The following is a 15,647-nucleotide window of genomic DNA, read 5'->3' on the forward strand; positions in this document are numbered from 1 at the left end:
TACCAAACCTTTACATTTTTTTTTCCCTGAATAGTTATTTCACAGGTAGGACGTTTATCAGTAATTTGATTCACCCAATATGCTGCTTTGTCTTGTTTATTTGTACTGCCAAATCCTGTTCATTTAGTTTCACTTTTCCCCATTTCCACATATGGCACAATCAGGAGCTGTGCTATAGGCTCTTCTGGCTCTGCTTTCCAGGGAACAGAAGTAGATACGGCAATTTGAATTTCCCCATTGTAATCTGAATCAATGACTCCTGTATGTACTTGCACTCCTTTTAAATTTAAACTAGACCTACCTAGAAGTAATCCTACCATCCTTGCTGGAAAGGGTCCACAGACTCCTGTTGGCACTTTTTGTGGGGGTTCTCCAGACGGAAAGCTCACAGCTTTTGTGCAGCATAAATCTACTGTGGCACTACCGCCTGTGGCAGGGGACAGGCATTGTACAGGGGTGAGGGAGTGGCCTGAGCCAGAAATGCCCCGGTTTGGAACGGAGCCGGGGACGGGCCCCTCATGGCGTTTCCTGAAATTGGGTTCTCATCTTTATCAAACTTAGAGTGACATTGATTAGCCCAATGTTTTCCTTTTTTAGATTTTGGACATATTTCAGGCTCAGTAGTTTTCTTGTTTCCCCCATCTGGTGGCCTGACTCGCTGATTTTTTCTACATTCTTTTTTAGTATGACCATGCTTCCCACAGTTGAAACAAACTCCAGGAAATGGAGCTTCCTCTAAAGCACTAAAACTCTGCATAAGTTGGTTAGTGCTAACCTTCACACCTCCTTTTCTGAGGAGCTGCCAAAGCAGACTCAAATAAGCCTCATGCCTGCTCGACCCTTGTCCCATTGTTACCCTGATGCTTCCGAGCTCCCCTTCTGACTCACCACGGGGATTGCTTAAGAGTACTCCGGTGTCCTTCAGTGTAGTTCCACGTTCTCCAACTGTCACTCCGGCGGCCCTTCAACCCGGGTTTGAGCCCCACATATGGGCATCACTTGCCGAGACCAGCTCGGTCATGGAGACCCTAACCCAGCAGCGCTGGAGGAATGAAGACAAAGACACAGAAATAGAGTGCAGAGTGGGATCAGGGGGTGACAGCCTTCAGAGCTGAGAGCCCCGAATAGAGTTTGACCCACATATTTATTGACAGCAAGCCAGTGATAAGCATTATTTCTATAGCTTATAGATTAGCTAAAAGCATTCCTTATGGGAAACAAAAGGCTCTGGCTTGTTATCTGTAGTGGGAACATGTCCTTAAGGCACAGATCGCTCATGCTGTTGTTTGTGGTTTAGGAACGCCTTGAGCAGTTTTCTGCCCTGGGTGGGCCAGGTGTTCCTTGCCCTCATTCTGGTAAACCAGCAACCTCCAGCGTGGGCATCATAGCCATCACAAGCATGTCACAGTGCTGCAGAGATTTTGTTTATGGCCAGATATGGGGGGCCTGTTCCCTGCAACATCTAAACAGATATTATTGGGAATTTAGGAAAGGATACTTTGTTGTGGTGTCTTTTCAGAGACTGGCTTCCTGGCCATTTTTCCTTCTTTTTATTAACACATAAGCATCAAGATTAATTCAGAAGGCTAGTAGAATGGAAAGTCAGAATGTGGAGATGGGAGACAGAATGTAATCAGTGAAAGATGTTAACATCTGGAATGAAATCAAAGTATCTACATAAAGACTCTTGAAACTTATAAGCAATTATAATAAGATTGCAGGATAAAAGTTTAATAGAAAAAAAAGGTTAATATATAATACAAAAGCCAATTGCTTTGCTATATACCAGCAATGAAAAATTTGAATTTAAAATTAAAAACACCATTCACGCCAGGTGCACTGACTCACGCCTGTAATCCCAGTACTTTGGGAGGCTGAGGTGGGCGGATCACGAGATCAAGAGATCAAGACCATCCTGGCCAAGATGGTGAAACCCTGTCTCTACTAAAAATACAAAAAATCAGCTGGGCGTGGTGGCACGCGCCTGTAATCCCAGCTACTCAGGAGGCTGTGGCTGGAGAATCATTTGAATCTGGGAAGTGGAGGTTGCAGCGAGCCGAGATTGCGCCACTGCACACCATCCTGGCGACAGAATGAGACTCCGTCTCAGAAAACAAACAACAAGCAAACAAACAAAAAACACCATTCACATTAGCACCAGTAAGAGGGAATGCTTAGGTAGAAATCTAATAAAATATGACAAGATCTATGTGAAGAAGATGATAAAACTAATCAAGGAAATCAAAGATAATTTCAATAAATAGCTATTTCATTTCAGTGCTAGGAAGACTCAATATTGTCAGTTCTTCCCACGTTAGTCCACAAGTTCAATGTGATTTCAGTCAAAATCCTAGCACATTATTTTGTGGATAGCAACAAAGTAATTCTAAAGTTTATGTGGAGGGGCAAAGGCCCAAAATGGCCAATGCAATACTGAAGAACAAAGTTAAAGGCTGATGCCACCCAACTTAAACACCTACTATAAAGCTCCTATAATGAAGACTGGTATTTGCAGAATATATCAGAGAGCCCGGAAATAAACCAACACAATCATAGTTAACTGATCTTTGACAAAGGAGAGAAGACAATTCATGGAGAAAGTCTTTTTCATAGGAATACTTTTTCAAGCAGTAGTGATCAGCTGTACATTACATGCAAAAAAAAAGTGGATCTAGATACCTTGAATCTTTCACAAAAGTTAACTCAAAATTTATCATAGACCTAAATTTAAAACACAAAAACGTAAAACTTAGAATATAAGAAATTTAAGGCAACCTTGGGTTTGGTTTTGATTTTTTAAGTAAAACACTAAAAGCATAACTTGTGAAAGAAAAATAATTGATGACTTGAACTCTGTTAAAGTTAAAAACTGCAGAAGCTGCTGTTAAAAAAATTAAAAGATAAGCCACAGACTTGGAAAAAATCAGCAAAACATATAAAGGGCTTTCATTTAACATATACAAAAAACTCTTAAAGCTTAATTGTACGAAAACAATGCAACCTAAAAATGGGCAAAATATCTGAACAGATATCTCATCAAAGAAGATACACTGAGAGCAATTAAAAAAAAAAAAAAAAAAAGCCTGCAGCCTCAGCTACTCAGGAGGCTGAGGCAAGAGAGTCACTTGAGTCCAGGAGTTTGAGTTTGGTCTGGGCAACATAGTGAGGCAACATAAAAAAAATTTTTTTTTAATGATTTAATAAAGTATACTTGGTTAAAAAACAAAAGCGTCCACAGAAAAACTTGCACACTGACATTTTAGCAGCTTTATTCTTAATTGCTAAAAATTGGAAGCAACCAAGATGTCCTTCAATAGGTGAACAAACAAACTATGGAACATTTATACAGTGAAACAGCATTCAACAATAATAGAAAGGAACTTTCAGGGAAGGAAAAGGCATAGAAGAAACTTAATGCATATTGCTAAGTGAAAGAACCCAATCTAAAAAGCTACATACTATATGATTCCAATTATATGACATTCTGGACAAGTCAAGACTACAGAGACAGTAAAGAGATAAGTGGCTGCCAGTGGTCCAGGGAATGAATAGAAGCAACAGAAGGCATTTTTAGAAATTAAGAAAACAATCTCATTTACAATAGCTACCAAAAAACCCCTAACCAAACAAAACACTTGGGAATAAATTTAACCAAGGAGGTGAAGGACCTGTACACTGGTAACTAGAAAACATCAATGAAAGAAATTGAAGAAAACAGAAATAAATGAAAAGATATGGCCAGGCGCAGTGACTCACGCCTGTAATTCCAGCACTTTGGGAGGCCAAGGCAGACAGATCACCTGAGGCTGGGAGTTCGAAACCAGCCTGTCCAACATGGAGAAACCCTGTCTCTACTAAAAATACAAAATTAGCCAGACGTGGTGGCGCATACCTGTAATCCCAGCTACTCGGGAGGCTGAGGCAGGAGAATCGCTTGAACCCCGGAGGCTTCCTTAGCCAATGACAATGATCATAATGAAGCCTATTGGGCCTCAGGGAAAAATATTCAAGAGAATAAGGTAGAGAAAGACTGAAAAATTGCATCTATGTAAAGTTTATAAGGATGGAAAAGTCATGTGCATACAAATAGTATGAAAAAAGCCATGAAAATATGAAGACTACATTGGTGGGATTATGGGCAATATCTTTCTTTTAAAATTCTTTCTTACTAACTGTTGTGATGTACATGGCCAACACATTCTCTTCCAAAAAATGAGAAAGAAAAAATATAGTATACTTACTTGCAGGTTATTTCAAATGCTGTTTTCCAAATAGAGAACAGCTTTGGCGTTTTCAGACACTATGTATAATTAGTGGGTTGGTTAAGTCTATTTTAAAACTACGAAATCTTACTCCCTCTTCAGCCATCTCATCCCCACATCCTTTTCCACAGATACATGTGCCCCACCTCCTTTCCCTAAAAGACTTTGGTTTTCTCTCTCCAAGGGTCTTATCATTCAGGCTTTTGTTAACTTGTGTGTATTCAGCAGAAGCTCATGGCCTAGCATCCCCCACACAACACATGCTCCATAAAAAAGGAATTAAAGATGTGAGCTGCTGGTGTATCCCCATGGCCTGGCATAGAGTATGGGCTTATTGGCTATTCCTTCATTTCCTTTTGGTCAAGTTTTATATTAATGACATATATTATGGAGCACCTATTCTGTGCCAGGTGTTTTGCTAGGTATTGACAAGAGTTGTACATGGAATAAGAAAGCTCGTGGTTTTAATGGGAAGGGGCAGGGCAACTACAGAACGTGAAAATAATTCATTGCCTTGCAGCTGAGGAGTAGCTTAAATTAGGCAAGTATCAAGTGCTGCCTGGAATGCCTCTTTATAAGGCCACCAAGTTGGGATACTCCCCTCTTCTTTCCTCTTTCAGGAACCTACCAGAACAAGTCAGACCACCTTCATTCCCTCCCCAGGGCTGACTTAAAAGAACTCAAGCCAGTCCTTGGCAGAGTCACTCAGGGCAGGAGATGAGAGCCAAGAGGCTGTTCCCAGACTGCGCTCCTTACTGGGTGATGATCACTGGTCATGCCTGGTGGACAGGCAACAGAGTGATCTCAGGGGCTAGGAAGGGGGGCTCAACAGCGGGCCCTGCTTGCCTTATTTGCTCCTCTCAAGCCTTCTGGTTTCAGGCCCACTTAGCTCACATTATCCTGCCATCTTCCAGCCTCTTCTCCCTAAGCTGAAATGCAGAGCAGCCTCCCTAACTCAGCAGTCACCGTGTCACATTCCTCAAGAATCTTCAGGGAACCCTTGCCCAGACTATCGTCTACTTTTCTAGATTTCAGCCAGCCTCCTGGCTGTTTAAAAGTGTACCTGAATCATTCACACCAACAATAACACAACAACACACTCTCCGGTGTGTTCCAAGTGTTCCTGGCTGTGGCGTGGTCTCAAAAAACTGCAGATGACTGCACATGAGTGATTAGATTAACACCTTGAACCCACCCTAAGATAGTCTGCCTTTCCCTTCTTTCCTGCCTTCCTCCTTTTCTTTCTCCCTCTCTCTCTTTTCCTCTTTCTCTTTTTTCTTTCCTTTCCTTTATCCCCCTCCCTTCCTTTCCTCTTCTTTCCTCCCTTTTCTCTCTTTCCACACACACATAATCTCTGTATGCCAGGCATTATTCTAGGTGCCTCACAAATACTAATTCATTCCATTCTCATATTAATTTTGGGAAGTAGGAACTATTATCATCAACACTATACGGAGAAGGAAGCTGAGGTATAGAAAGTTTAAGTAACTTGTCCAAGGTTGAGCAGCTTGTCAACGTCATTTTACTACTGGCATGTGAAACAGGTGAGTTATATTTTTTAGAATATTAATTCTCATTAATTGAAGCCTTCCAAACAGGCGTAACTGTCCCGTTCTCTGAAACACAAGTGGAAGTGTCATAGCTGGACGGAGCAGCATGGTATGCAGGGAGAAAGGACGCGACTGGGTATTCTTCTGAAGCTCAGGAAGCAGCTCCTGGGGAGAAAGTGTTTTTTTCCCGGAAGCGGACAAGAGTTCTGTTGAGCTGAAGAGCAGGGCAGCAGCTGGGGCGAGCGAGGCTGGAGTCATGCAGGGCAGAGCCTTAACTGCTAAGCTAGGGTTTGCCCTCGGTAGGACCAGCTGCCCCGAGCGGAGGCTGGAACCAGATCTCCCCGATGTAGACTCGCGGATGGGGCGGGGATCAGGACGGGGGCGGGGCCAGGGGAGGGGCGGGGCTCGAGGAGGGAGGAGAGACTGGAGTGCCTGGGATTCGCGGGGGCCGGGGCCAGGGGAGGGGCGGGCTCAGGGAGGGAGGGAGAGACTGGATGACCTGGGGCTCGCAGGGCGAGGCCAGGGGAAGGGCGGGGCTCTGGGAGGGAAGGTGGGACTGGAGGACCTAGGGCTTGCAGAGGCGGGGCCAGGGGAGGGGCGGGGCTTGGGGAGGGAGGGTGAGACTGTGGAGGACCGGGGCTCGCGGGGGCGGGGCAAGGGGCGGGGCGGGGCTCGGGGAGGGAGGAGAGACAGGAGGACCTGAGGCTCAGGAGGCGGGGCCAGGGGAGCGGCGGGGATCGGGGAGGGAGGAGAGACTGTGAAGGACCTGAGGCTCGCAGGAGTGGGGTCAGGGGATGGGCGGGGCTCTGGAAGAGAAGGCGAGACAGTGGAGGACATGGAGCTCGCAGGGGTCAGGGTAGGGGAGGGGCAGGGTTCAGGGTTCGGGGGCGGGTTGTTTATGGTGAGATCAAAGTCAGGCAGGAGCCTCCGGGGTCCCTGCTGTGCCACCCGGACAGGCCGTGAGGGTGGGCCGGAGGGGCGGGGCCGGGCCTGACCACGGCGGCAGAGTTCAGTCCCACTTTCCGCACGCCACCTTAGGCCCGCAGCGGTGCCGGGTGCTCGCCAGCATGTCCTTCATCCCGGTGGCCGAGGATTCCGACTTCCCCATCCACAACCTGCCCTACGGCGTCTTCTCCACCAGAGGCGACGTGAGCAGTGGGGCTTCGGCTTCCGGGCGAGGGGAGGGAGTGGAGTGGAGTGGAATGGAATGGAGTGGAATGGGGGGCGGGATGGAGGCTTGGGCCATTTTTCTCTTAAGATCCGTTCCGTGAGAGTGCCTGGGGGCTCGAGTCCCACCTCGTAACTTTCTAGCTGTGCACGTTATTTGACTTTTCAGCCTCAGTGTCCTCAGGTTTGCTGAGAATTAAATGCAAAATGAAATGAATAGTGTCACTCTCCCAGACAAGCAGAGCAAGCAGGATTCTGTTACCGGAAGCTGCAGAACGCAGGCATGCTGCCTACTCCGAGGTGGTTGCGGTGTGTTTCTCTCGCCCAAGAGGCTGGTGGTTCATCTCACTGGATAGCCCCTAACCCTAGAACCCAGGAAATGATAACCTGGTATGCGTAGCAGCTCAGAGGGGGACGCGCATGTCCTGTCTTAGAGCTGTGAGATCTAAGATGGCAAGTGTCTCTCTCTGCCTGTAGCTGGAATTCTTTCAGTTCCTGGTGTGGGCTGCCTGGCATTCCCCCACTGATCAGAAGAAAGAGGGCAGAGAAACAAACTTTGACTAAGTCAGTGTAGTCTGATTGGTAGAAATAAGTGTTTGAAAACTGGAGGTTTATCAGCAAATAGATAATAAGAGGGTCCCTAGGTTGGAAAAGCAGATTCCCTTGGATTTGTTGATGATATTTTTGGCTTAGATTTTTGCTCCCAACTTTAAAGGTAAACTCCTGATTCAGCTCTGTAAGCCATAGAACCCCAGAATCAGGAAATGTTTGCTAAATGAGGGGCTTGGCAGTTAGCTTCTTCCTGGAAAGTGGGGTTCCCTCCTTCCCCCATGGCTTGTCATTGGAGGCAAGTGGCTGGCTTTTTGTGGGCCTGTCTGCGGTGAGTACTTTGGTCTAGAAGAGTCAACTTGTGGTTTCATATCTGGCCAGGCTGACCAGATGTTGCAAGGACACAGAAAGTGGACACTAAATGGAGGACACAATTTGAGGCACATTAAACCTTAACCTGTGATGGCCAACAACCTTTCTGCAGACAAAGCTCTTCCTCTGCCCTCCTCGAACACTTTGCCCTCAGCAGATGTGTCCTCCCTCACCTTTCCTGGAGCACAAATCCATTAGACAGAAACATTTGTGAGAGGCAGTCACACCCCAGTAGGGTGCTCTGACTTGCTTTCTCAGGGAAATCGAATTAATGTCCCTTAGAGTGTGGCTAGGAGCTTTCAGACACCATGTCCTGCTGTTTCAACATCAGCATGTGCAGGGCAGCCACTACAGATGTCTGGGAGAGAGAGCCCCATCCCCCTGTCCTCTGATAGAGTGCTGGGGGTGGAGAGTTGGCCCTTTGGCCTTCCAGCTGAACAAGTCTCATCTGAAACTTTCTCTGCAGGCACTGGACATTCCAACGGTGATGGCTGCCTTGCCAGGCAAGACTAGTTGCCAAGGCAAAACCTCCCTTCCCCATGTCAGCAGTCAGCCCTTCCTAATTTGAGTGGAATAACAATGAATCCAGTCATCATTTTATTCATTTTTTTATTCAGCGAATGCTTACGAACCCCAACTGTGGTCCAGACTGCCTGGACTGTGAGTTGGGATCAAAGACACAGGAGACGCCTTCCTTCCATTTCTGGTTGCTCATGGACTAGTAAGGCATATGGGGTGCTCTCTGTGAAGGTAGGGGTGGTGGCCTCTGAGAACGAGATTGTAGTAGTGTGGAGCTGGTTTGCCGGGTGCCTTCTTAAAGTCCCTGGGGTGTGACCCTGCCACTGCCTCCTGGCCTCTGCTCTCTCCAGCCACACTGGCTGCCTTTGAGTCTCTGAGACATGCTAAGAGCAGCTTCCTGCCTTCGGGCCTTAGCACATGTTGCTCCTTCTGCCTGGAATACTCGTCCTTCTGCTCTCTATATGCTTGGCCCCTTCTCACTCTTTGGGACTCAGCTTAAATATCACCTCCTAAGCACTCTCTCTGAAAGAGCTCCTAGCTGCAGCCCAGCCTTGGTTGTCTCTCACCACACCCTGTGTTTCCTTTTGCTTCTGGAGAGAAGGAACCAAGTCACTGTTCCCAGGGCCTCAGCAGCCTTTGTGTAGTGCTGGTACTGAGAAGATGCTCTCTAAATGTTTGTGGCATGAATAGCGTCTACCCTGTGTCTATTCTTGTGGTGAGAGATTTACAGATATTAATCAAATTCTCACAATAAAACCACTGTGAAGTTATTGTCCCCATTCTACAGATGAGGAAACTGAGGCCCAGAGAGGCAAAGCATCATGCTCCAGATCTCACAGCCAGTAGGAGGCCGATACGGGGTTGTCCCCACATCTGTCAGCCTCCCAATCTGTAGGGTCCAGCCCTATGGGGCTTAGCGGGTGTTCTCCCCATGTGTGGAAACGAGAGATTGTAAGAAATAAAGACACAAGACAAAGAGATAAAGAGAAAACAACTGGACCCGGGGGACCACTACCACCAAGACACGGAGACCGGTAGTGGCCCCGAATGGCTGGGTGCACTGATATTTATTGCATACAAGACAAGAGGGGCAGGGTAAGGAGGGTGAATCGTCCAAGTGATTGATAAGATCAGGCAAGTCACATGATCATGGGACAGTGGGCCCTTCCCTTTCAGGTAGCCACAGCCAGAGAGGGAAGGCAGCATACGTCAGCGTTTTCTTCTATTCACTTATAAGAAAGATCAAAGACTTTAAGACTTTTGCTATTTCTTCTACCGCTATCTACTACGAACTTCAAAGAGGAATCAGGAGTACGGGAGGAACATGAAAGTGGACAAGGAGTGTGACCATTGAAGCACAGCACCATAGGGAGGGATTTAGGCCTCCAGATGACTGCGGGCAGGCCTGGATAATATCCAGCCTCCCACAAGAAACTGGTGGAGCAGAGTGTTTCCTGACTCCGCCAAGGAAGGGAGACTCCCTTTTGCGGTCTGCTAAGTAATGGGTGCCTTCCCCGACACTGGTGTTGCCTCTTGACCAAGGAGTCCTCAAGCAGCCCTTATGCGGGCGTGACAGAGGGCTCACCTCTTGCCTTCTAGGTCACTTCTCACAATGTCCCCTCAGTACCTGACCCTACACCCACCGGTTATTCCTAGGTTATATTAGTAATGCAACAAAGAGTAATATTAAAAGCTAATGATTAATAATGTTTATAGTAATGATTGATAATTGTCCATGATCATCTGTATATCTAATTTGTATTATAACTGTATAGCAGTATAGCTACAGTTTGTGCCTTCAGTCTCTTGCCTCGGCACCTGGGTAATCTTTCGCCCACACCAATCCCATACTTCCCCCTCTATGTCAGGCTGGGAGTTGGGTAATGCTTTCCCTTGGAAAACTTTATATCAGATATGACCAACTATTTTAAAACAGAGGGAATGCACATTTTTCTCTTGAAGTTAGACAAATGGAGTCTCCCTCCTTGGTTTGTTTCCCTCAAATTGCATATGGGAAACTGAGGCCCAGAGAGGACCAGGGACTTGTCCAAGATGATAAGATGGTGAATGAGGGAACAGACTTGGAGCCCAGGAATCCTGCATCCGACCTGGGAGCCCTTTCTAGTTTTGTGCTGAAGAAAATAACTCCCAAGGTTGAAAGTAGAGGGTACTCACTCTCTCAGACTTTTTCTGGGTCCTCAGGTCATAGTTTGAAGCACAAGTTTGAAGCTTTTATGCTTTGTTTGCATTTGAGGCATCAGGCAGCTGCACTTGTGACCCCATTTTGGAGGTTGCTTACTGGTGGTGGCTCCTTCTTGCCTTCAGCTGGGTGTGGGGACCAGGGTCAGAGATGTGGTCCACGGGTCTGAACTGCACATTCCCTGAATGGAAAACCACTTGGATCCAGGTGGTTCAGCTCTTTGCCTACTGCAGCAGATTTTCCATTTTCAGGAGGGGAACACTGAGGCACAGGGAGTTGGCAGCGGGGCTGATAATGGGTAGCTAAGCTCTCCGGGCAGCCTCTTCTAGGGTAGGCTCTGCTGGGACCTCAGATGAGGAGTGTGGCTGTGCTCTACCCCTGGTCCCAAGAGCTGACATGCTTGGAGAAATGGCCATCTTTTCTCAGCCCACCCCAATGAGCAGCCAATGGAGATAAGGCCAGCCAATAATCCTACCACTAAGCTCGCTGGCACTGAAATGGCCAAGCTGGTGGTTCAGGAGAGCTGGAAGCCTGACTCAGGACAGAGCACCAGGAAGTTGAGTCTGCAAACATGCCCTCTGGTTCTTGTTGATGAGCAAAGCTCAGGGTTGTGGGGACAAAGACCAGGCCTTAACAAATATTTAAGACATCTTTGCTGATGCTGGGATTTTGTGGTGCGGAAAGGAACTTCCCTTGCATGTTCTGAGCAGTCTGGCTTCCTGCAGCTCCCTGATAACCTGAGCTCTCCTCCATTTGAGCCACAACAGAGCTCATTAATCCAAGCCACCTGGCCCTCAGCACTGTGCGTTGGGCACTCACTGCTCCACTGCACAACTGAATTACCCTGAGCCAAGGCCTAGGTTAAACCTGGAAAATAATCCAACATCCTGGTAAGGTGGTGAGCTCCTCATCACTGGAGGCATTTATGTAATGCCTAGGGAACTTTGCAGGGGACTTTGGTCAGGTTAAGTGGCTAGAACCAGGCTGACTGCTCTTCCCCTAGTCCAAGGGATATTTGATTTATTTCCCATTCAGGGAACACAGATTCTTTTCTGTTTAGTCCTGGAAGCAGAGATGGCACAAGGGAGCTGGGGCAGGATGCTGAGAAGGTGGTTCTTCAGTCCGCTCTGTATACAGGGCCACCTAAAGGGGGACCCATGGGCTCTTCAACAGGCAGGCTTTCTGAGGAAATGAGCCAAGCCCAGCCAGGGACTTTTTCTGGTGCTGACCATGTCGTCTTCCTCCTAGCCAAGACTGAGAATAGGCGTGGCCATTGGCGACCAGATCCTGGACCTCAGCGTCATCAAGCACCTCTTTACTGGGCCTGTCCTCTCCAAACACCAGGATGTCTTCAATCAGGTAGGACGTTGTGAAACGGCTTGTTCCTGACCTCAGTGGCACTGCAGATGCCAAAAAGAGAATGCTCCTTGCGTTCCATTTCCGATAGAGGTAATGCCATCGGAGGTCTTAGAAGTTATACTTGAATAAGGTTGGGGTTGTTTTGAGACAGACAAGCTGGTAGGAGGTGGCCTTGGGATAATTCAGGGTGGCTTCTCACCTCAGGGTGAGTTCCTAGGTGAAAAAAGTGTCAATGTCTGCAGTCCTGGGTCATTTCTAGTTGTCTCTGAGGTGAAGCTCTTCAGAAACTCTGGTTACTTTCCTTGTCAAGCTGTTTGAGCCTCTGCCTGTCCAAGGGCTGTGTGGGCCCCCAAGGGAGGGAGCTACAAGCCCTGACCTCCAGTTCTGTGGAAGCAGCCATGGAGGAGTCAGCCTGAAGTACATGTTCACATGGGATGGACATGAATTTGCTTCCCTGTAAATGGTCAGCTACTTTGATATAGCATCTTCTCATTGCATGGGTCAGGAAGGAGGGTGGGATTTATGGGTACCTCTTGTGTGCCACAAGCTTCGCACACATCCTCTCCTTCAATCCTCCTGACCACCCTCTGGCATAGGAATTGGAATTCCTATGGGGGCCTGAGCATCTAGATGGGGACCTGAACTTCTGCAGTGAGACACTGTTTTCCCAAGCTCTACAGCTAGAAGTATCAGAGCTGGAGCTGGAACTCTGACTCTTAGAACCTACAAGGGCTTTTTCTGCTATGCCTCACTGGCTACAAAACCTCCTTTTTTTAAATTAGAAAAGCTCTTGACCGGGCATGGTGGCTCACGCCTGTAACCTCAGCACTTTGGGAGGCCGAGGTGGGTGGATCACTTGAGATCAGGAGTTCGAGACCAGCCTGGCCAACATGGTGAAACCCTCTCTCTACTAAAAATACAAAAATTAGCTGGGCGTGGTGGTGCACGCCTATGATCCCAGCTACTCGGGAGGCTGAGGCAGGAGAATTGCTTCAACCTGGGAAGCAGAGGTTGCAGTGAGCCGAGATCACATCAGTGGACTCCAGCCTGGGTGACAGAGTGGGAATTTTTTTTAAAAAATAGAGATGAAGTCTCACTATATTGCCCAGGCTGATCTTGAACTCCTGGGCTCAAGTGATCCTCCAACTCGGCCTCCCAATGTGCTGGGATTATAGGCATGAGCCATCACACCCAGCCTAAAACCTCTTCTTAACTGATGTGAAAGGAATTAGTTTAGGCTGTGATCACTCTGCAGACTGGAGTGTGCCTCTACTGGAAGAACATGGCCACCTTCAACTGTGGGCTGGGCCAGGTTTAGCACAGTTGCTGTGCCAGGTAGCAGCTCCTGGGCTTGTGTGCAGGTGCATGAGGGCATGAGGCAACGTCAAGGGAGGATATGCTTTTCTCCAGCTTGATGAATAGATGGCAAAACTAAGAGCAGAGGTCCTGAGAGTGTGAGTGAATGGGAGAGAAGTGGCAGGGGCAGGCAAGCTGGCTGGCCTCCCATTGGCAGGAGGGATACTCCCTGGGTTTTCCTGTGCGTAATCTTCTTTCTCCATGTTTTGGTTTTAGCCTATGCTCAACAGCTTCATGGGCCTGGGTCAGGCTGCCTGGAAGGAGGCAAGAGTGTTCTTGCAGAACTTGCTGTCTGTGAGCCAAGCCAGACTCAGAGATGACACTGAACTTCGGAAGCGGTGAGAAGCATGTGGTCATGGAGGTGATGAGAGGATACAGCAGGGGGGATGAGGGCTGTGTGGTGGTCAGTGCCATTCTGAGTCACGGCTTGGCAGCCTTAGTGTGGTCAAGTCAGACCTGCCCCCATACGGCCCCTGCCTGAGCTGCATATTGATGGGAGGGCTTTGGGAGGACTGGGATTGCCTTGGTGCCTGGACTGGAGCTGTCCGAGCTAGGCCAGGCCAGGCCCGGCCCATTGGCCCTCTCTCTTACTCAGCTGGTCCTCATTAGCATCATCTGTACCATCATCTGGTTTCTAGAGTAGGAAAGAGTTTCCACTTGTCTAGTCCCATTTCCTAGGGTAGAATATAGAGACGACTTCAGTGGGTGGATGTCCTCTCAGTTGTGAAAGGTTCAGCATAGCTCTGGCCCCAGGCCAGCCAGGAGGTGCCCACTGGAGACTGTGGATAATCTTGGGGATGGTCTGGACTGAGCCTGTGGGTGGGACCGCGCTTTGCTGCCTGCTTGACTTTGAAGCCCCTGGTTCTGTGTTTCAGTGCATTCATCTCCCAGGCTTCTGCCACGATGCACCTTCCAGCCACCATAGGTGAGTGCAGTCTCTTCACCAAGGCAAGAACAGAGCAGCTTCATGGGCCAAGAGGGCTGGCCAGGTGCTTTGATTCTGCATCTGGGTGGAGGGTCCCTGCTGGGGGCGGGGAGATAGAGGGGCTCTGGGGCTGTTACCCCTCCTCATCACTGACCTTTCTCAGCACCCAAGCCCGGCATTCACTCAGGCTATATCTTGGCTCAGGTAGTGAGTTGCAGGCTGGTCAAGTTCATGACTAACTACATGGCTCCCTGCATAGCAAATTGCTCTCCTTCCCCCAAAGGCTATGGAACAAGTTCTCTGAGCTCAGTCTGTGAGCAGTTTTGAGGAAAGACGCCAGAGGGTTATGCCCAGTTTGAGCACGTGGCAGGATGTCTGGTTGGAGCGTCATTCAGGAAGTTGGAGCTGTTGAAACTCTCAACCTAAAGCAGAGAGGCTGGTTCAGCCTGCGGCCCAAAGCACAGCCCTCTTCCTTGTGCACAGTCCTCCTCAGCTGGGTTACCCAGGCACCTGTAAGCTGAGGAGACTGGTTGACCCTGCCCTGGGGTACACTGCCTCTCTGGAACAGCTCTTGCTGTCCGGGGAGAGTCCTTTGCTGCTGGGCTGCTTGGGCTAAGCTGACTGGAGGATGGGATTGGGGACAGGGGCTGAGTCACCTGCCTCCTCCCAGCCCCTCTCACTCCCTACTCTCATGCACTCATGGGACTGTGCTATTTTTTGGCAAACCAGCTGTTGTGCAAACCATATGTCTTTCAGGGATTCCTCATCATGTCTGGTTGACTGATGGTGCTCTTTCTTGTTATTATTATTATTTTTTGTTATGGATTTATTCTTTTGAAAAATCTCTCAGCTATTACTTCTGTGCATTGGGACCAAAGATGGGAAGCAGCAGCTAAGGCTCCACCTGCCCCGTGGACTTTTCTTCCTCTCCTCACCCTTCACCATGACTGTTGCTAGTCTAGGCTGTTGGTATTGGTGAATACCCAGCTTTTTTTTTTTTTCTTTGAGGAGACATTTAGGAAGATAAAACAGGCAGGCTGTCCCAACTGGTTTTTCTTTCAGATTTTTAATTCTCCGAATGATAGATATGCCTACAGCTTGCTGGCCAGCCCGTTCAGTTCTTCATAATCAATAGGCACTGATATGCATCTGCAGCGTGCACACCCTTGTCCTTGGCACTTGGGCAGTCCAAGAAAATGAGGACTGGGCTGGGGCTGTCCTGGAATGTCCACAGTCTAGCAAAGATGTGCACACACATAACCGGAGCACCAGTGGGAAGCGAAGCCTGCCCCAGAAGGATTCAGGGGAGGGGATTTGGAAGGGCAAGGGATCCTGCTAGAGAGAGCAGGGAAGGCTTCAGGGAGGAGGGGGCCTCAAAGAGTTGCCAG

The 15,647-nt window shown here is 48.3% G+C and overlaps 1 protein-coding gene across 5 annotated transcripts in view; it reads left to right on the forward strand.

Moving 5' to 3' along the window:
* The first annotated feature begins 5,564 nt into the window (after positions 1 to 5,564).
* FAH (fumarylacetoacetate hydrolase) overlaps positions 5,565 to 15,647 on the forward strand; it is a 36,052-nt gene continuing 25,969 nt past the window's right edge. Inside the window, exons 1-5 of one of the 5 annotated variants that reach the window (XM_030930028.1) lie at positions 5,565 to 5,806; positions 6,851 to 6,960; positions 11,868 to 11,978; positions 13,551 to 13,672; positions 14,210 to 14,259. In XM_030930028.1, coding sequence (XP_030785888.1) covers positions 6,880 to 6,960; positions 11,868 to 11,978; positions 13,551 to 13,672; positions 14,210 to 14,259 — 364 coding nt within the window. In that variant the 5' untranslated portion in view covers positions 5,565 to 5,806; positions 6,851 to 6,879. Of the gene's footprint in view, positions 5,807 to 6,611; positions 6,961 to 11,867; positions 11,979 to 13,550; positions 13,673 to 14,209; positions 14,260 to 15,647 lie in introns of those variants that run through there. The other 4 variants (XM_010383301.2, XM_030930029.1, XM_030930032.1 and 1 more) reach the window with 4 other exon arrangements.

This window comes from Rhinopithecus roxellana, chromosome 5 (assembly GCF_007565055.1).
Source record: "Rhinopithecus roxellana isolate Shanxi Qingling chromosome 5, ASM756505v1, whole genome shotgun sequence".
Classification (NCBI taxonomy): Eukaryota; Metazoa; Chordata; class Mammalia; order Primates; family Cercopithecidae; genus Rhinopithecus; species Rhinopithecus roxellana.